This window comes from Ruditapes philippinarum, unplaced genomic scaffold (assembly GCF_026571515.1).
Source record: "Ruditapes philippinarum isolate M1 unplaced genomic scaffold, ASM2657151v2 ctg4118_1_1_1_1, whole genome shotgun sequence".
NCBI lineage: Eukaryota > Metazoa > Mollusca > Bivalvia > Venerida > Veneridae > Ruditapes > Ruditapes philippinarum.
The window spans coordinates 72,185-75,852 of record NW_026860453.1 but is presented as its reverse complement, the minus strand read 5'-3'; the positions used below and the strand labels follow the sequence as shown (position 1 = coordinate 75,852).

Here is a 3,668-nt window from a genome sequence, read left to right as displayed (position 1 = left end):
AAGCGTTGCAATGTTGAAAATTTTTGTCCCGCCAAATGCATGTTATTTTGCAACTTTTTGGCGCTTTCCGTCCAACATCGGTATGCAACTTCAATTATTTAAGCAAAACTTGTGAATCGAATTTTAATTATGCATGTCTATAGGTTTCTACATCTGTAGTCATTGGTGATTTAGAATATCTAATAATATAAATCTAAAAAATATAATTTTTATAGTAAAAAACAATTTGCCCCGAAGAATGAGCATTTTGGTATGCATTTTTACACTATTAAAGTAAAGATATATCTATTTAACGGTACAAAAGGCTTTTTTATTCTTCCTATAAAGACTAAGTATAAGTTATACGGTTAATATTTCAAATCGTATGTTTAGTTATTTGAAATATTATTTATATAGTTGTTGATAATCGAATAAATATCAAAATTGATAAATCTGTTGTTGTTGTTATTATTATTATTATTATTATTATTATACGACTTTAAAATATTATATATTAAAAATCTTTGAAGTTACGAACAGTGTTTGAATTTGAAGACGATTTCATATTCTGCAATTTTGTTGAATAGTTTTTAAAGGTACGAACAAATGTGGATTAAATGCACGAAATATTCTTTAAAAAATACCTTTTAAAGATACGCTCTTATCGTTTATAAATGAACGAACAACTTTCACATTATTTAACCATTTGATTGGTAATATTTCTAGTATATTGAAGTCATTATTGTTATTTCACGATAAAAATACACTTATACAATTAAAAACGCAATGATCTCAGTTAATTCTTTTTACTTCAATTTGTTTTATCATCATTATTACTATTATTAATACTATTATTACATGTATTATCATATTATTATTATAATTATTATTATTATTATTATTATTATTATTATTATTATTATTATTATTATTATTATAGTTCGAACTAATATAAAGTTCTGGTTTGTAATAGTTTGTTATTTCTATGTATGAATTTTCATTGAAATTTTTATTTATTAACGTGATTAAATTTATACTTTTGCAAAAATAGTATAACTAGAATTTACTATTTTATGCAAAATTTTCTAGATTAAGAATTTGCATTTTGAATCATTTCATCTTGTTAAATATAAGTTATTCCGAAAAAGAAAGAAAATACTGGCTGTATACATTTCTTATTTTATTAGTTATTGTTCATTTTTGTTGTTACTCTTAATGCTTATATTGCATTACTTTGGGAGAAAAAGAATAATTAACAGAATATTTTTCAAATAAAATCTTAAGATTCTTATTATTCTTTGTGAAATGATTTATTTCTTTTTTGTTAAATCTGTAAGACATACTTTTTTCATATGTCTTCAAATCTGCAAACTTATATGCATTTCTAACACAATGCATGTTTGTAGTTGTTTTTATTGCCCCCATTTTATTGCCCTATAATCTGAAGAATTCGTCCATTTTAACTAAAGTTAACATAGATCATTATTCACTTGTTTCAAACCTATACTCATTTCATAAAAAAACTAGCAAAAAAATGGTGACACTTATATATTAGAGTTTACAAAAAATATATAATATTTTATCGTTACTTGTCAGAAATAATGTAATTTATGTACTTTAAGGAGAGATGTAAAAAAACTTCACCAACGTGCTTACAAATGTCGAAGAAATTAGGAAGTCATTTAGTAATTAGCAAAACGTGACTTTTATTAACGTCGTTAATTATACAAATTCTATGATATATCAACAAAAGATAATCGATCCGTAACATCTACAAGTATATAATTTAACAATATGATTGTAAGAAAATAAGCAAAACAAGTAAATAAAACAATACATTATGTTTGTGAGTTCATTGACCGCTGTTATACCGGTATAAATCCGTGCTTTTCTTCATAAAATGTATAATGTTTTTTTCCCTAGGCACAATACAATTTTCTGGCGCACAAACAGAAACTAGCGTCTACGTGTATTTATTTGTACATGGAGAAATTGTGTTTATTAAAGTCTCTCTTTTTTCAACTCATTTTTCGTCACAAAGCACATCACAAATTTGTTCGTAATTGTTTTCATGTACTATATAATTTAACAATTCTATAAAACAATACATTCATTAAAAGGTATCACTGTATCCTAGGTGTGGAGTGAAGCTGTGGAGTTCCTGGAGGCATCACGTGCTGAGATTCTAAAGTATCACGTGGTGACACACTTCCGGTGCCTGAGAAAGCCATAGCTCGCGTTGCCGCATTTTGTTGATATATTCTTTCCGCGAAACCCTGCCCAAATGACGGGAGTTGTAAGTTAGGTGACCATATTTGTGGATTCATACCATATGATGGAATGTTAGCATACATTTGTTGAAAGTTAAGCCCGTAAAGTCCACTTGCAAGAGATAATTGCAATGTACTCAAATTACCACCTTTTAAATCTATAACTTTTGGAGGCGGGCTTGGAATTTTATCAAAAATATCAATTTTTCTCTTTTTTAATGGTCTTTCAATTATTTCACTTTGTTCAATCTCAATGTTTGTTTTTTGCTCATTCTTCGTTTCTTTTTCTTCGTCTATACCCATAATACTGTCTATTGTAAAAAGTTTTCTTTTAATTCCAGAAAATTTACTTCCGCCAGAATAATTTGATTCAGGCTGATCGCGGTTATCACATTTACTTGTTTGAGGTCTGAAATTAGCTGCAACCTCCGTCGAGTCTCTCGAATTTTCGTCTTCAGAACCGCTCGAACCTACGTTTATACCACTGTCATTTACCGGCGAAATATTTGACATCAGTCGGTCTTTTTCCATGCTAGCTTCTTCCTCATCTCCTGATGTAACATTCAGCTCATCTAACGACTCTACATCACTGTCGTCCCTGTCTTTGGAATCGTCAAAACTATTAGTGCCATCCTCTCCATCTTTTACTGGAACTTTGACCCTTCTTTTCCTACGCCTATAGTTGCCGTTTTCGAACATTTCCTCGCATTTAGTGTCCAACGTCCAATAATTTCCTTTGCCCGGCTTCCCCTTTTCTCTTGAGACCTTCACAAAGCAGTCATTCAAACTTAGATTGTGTCGAATACTGTTCTGCCAGCCTTGTTTATTGTCATGATAATATGGGAACCGTTCCATGATGAATTGATAAATTCCGTTCAACGTTATCTTTCTATCCGGTGCACTTTTAATGGCCATAGCAATAAGTGCTATGTATGAATACGGCGGCTTCTGCGGTTGCTCCCGGCGTTGAAGTTCTTCAAGCATACGCATCGCATAAGCTCGGTTTAAATCCGCTGGATGATAGTACATTCCGGGATAACTGTACGGCGATGCCACGGCGAGACCGCTGTATGCCGACGGAATCCCAGCCCCGTAGATCGAGGAATATCCATGAGGTAAAACTTCATTTGGAAGTGTTGGCGGAGTCGCCATTTCAATAACACAGTTTTTTTCTTTCTTTAATGTAAGAAATATCCTTGTAATAAACGCTTTCGTAAAGTTCTATCTAACACTGCGATAAATTTTAATAAGCGCATACAATTCACTGCACAATTATTGCACGATTTGGCCAGTTTGATAGCTCTCGAATGTTTGAATCCAAGACAGTAATCCAGATATTATTTATATAAACGGAGATCAATTACAAGTATATGTTTTAATTGTATGTTTACTTAATGATGGCAAAATAAATGGCCATTA

General features: G+C 30.8%; 1 protein-coding gene across 1 annotated transcript; it reads right to left on the bottom strand.

Annotated features, from left to right (window-relative positions):
* Positions 1 to 2,077: 2,077 nt before the first annotated feature.
* Positions 2,078 to 3,445, bottom strand: LOC132760148 (forkhead box protein L1-like). The gene has a single exon (XM_060752056.1). It carries the CDS (start codon positions 3,399 to 3,401, stop codon positions 2,103 to 2,105), a length of 1,299 nt encoding a protein of 432 aa, XP_060608039.1. The 5' UTR covers positions 3,402 to 3,445; the 3' UTR covers positions 2,078 to 2,102.
* Between the last annotated feature and the right edge of the window lie 223 nt (positions 3,446 to 3,668).

What these genes read in the sequence shown, in the direction of transcription:
- LOC132760148 (XM_060752056.1), bottom strand. Translation starts at nt 3,401, where the DNA reads ATGGCGACTCCGCCAACACTTCCAAATGAAGTTTTACCTCATGGATAT.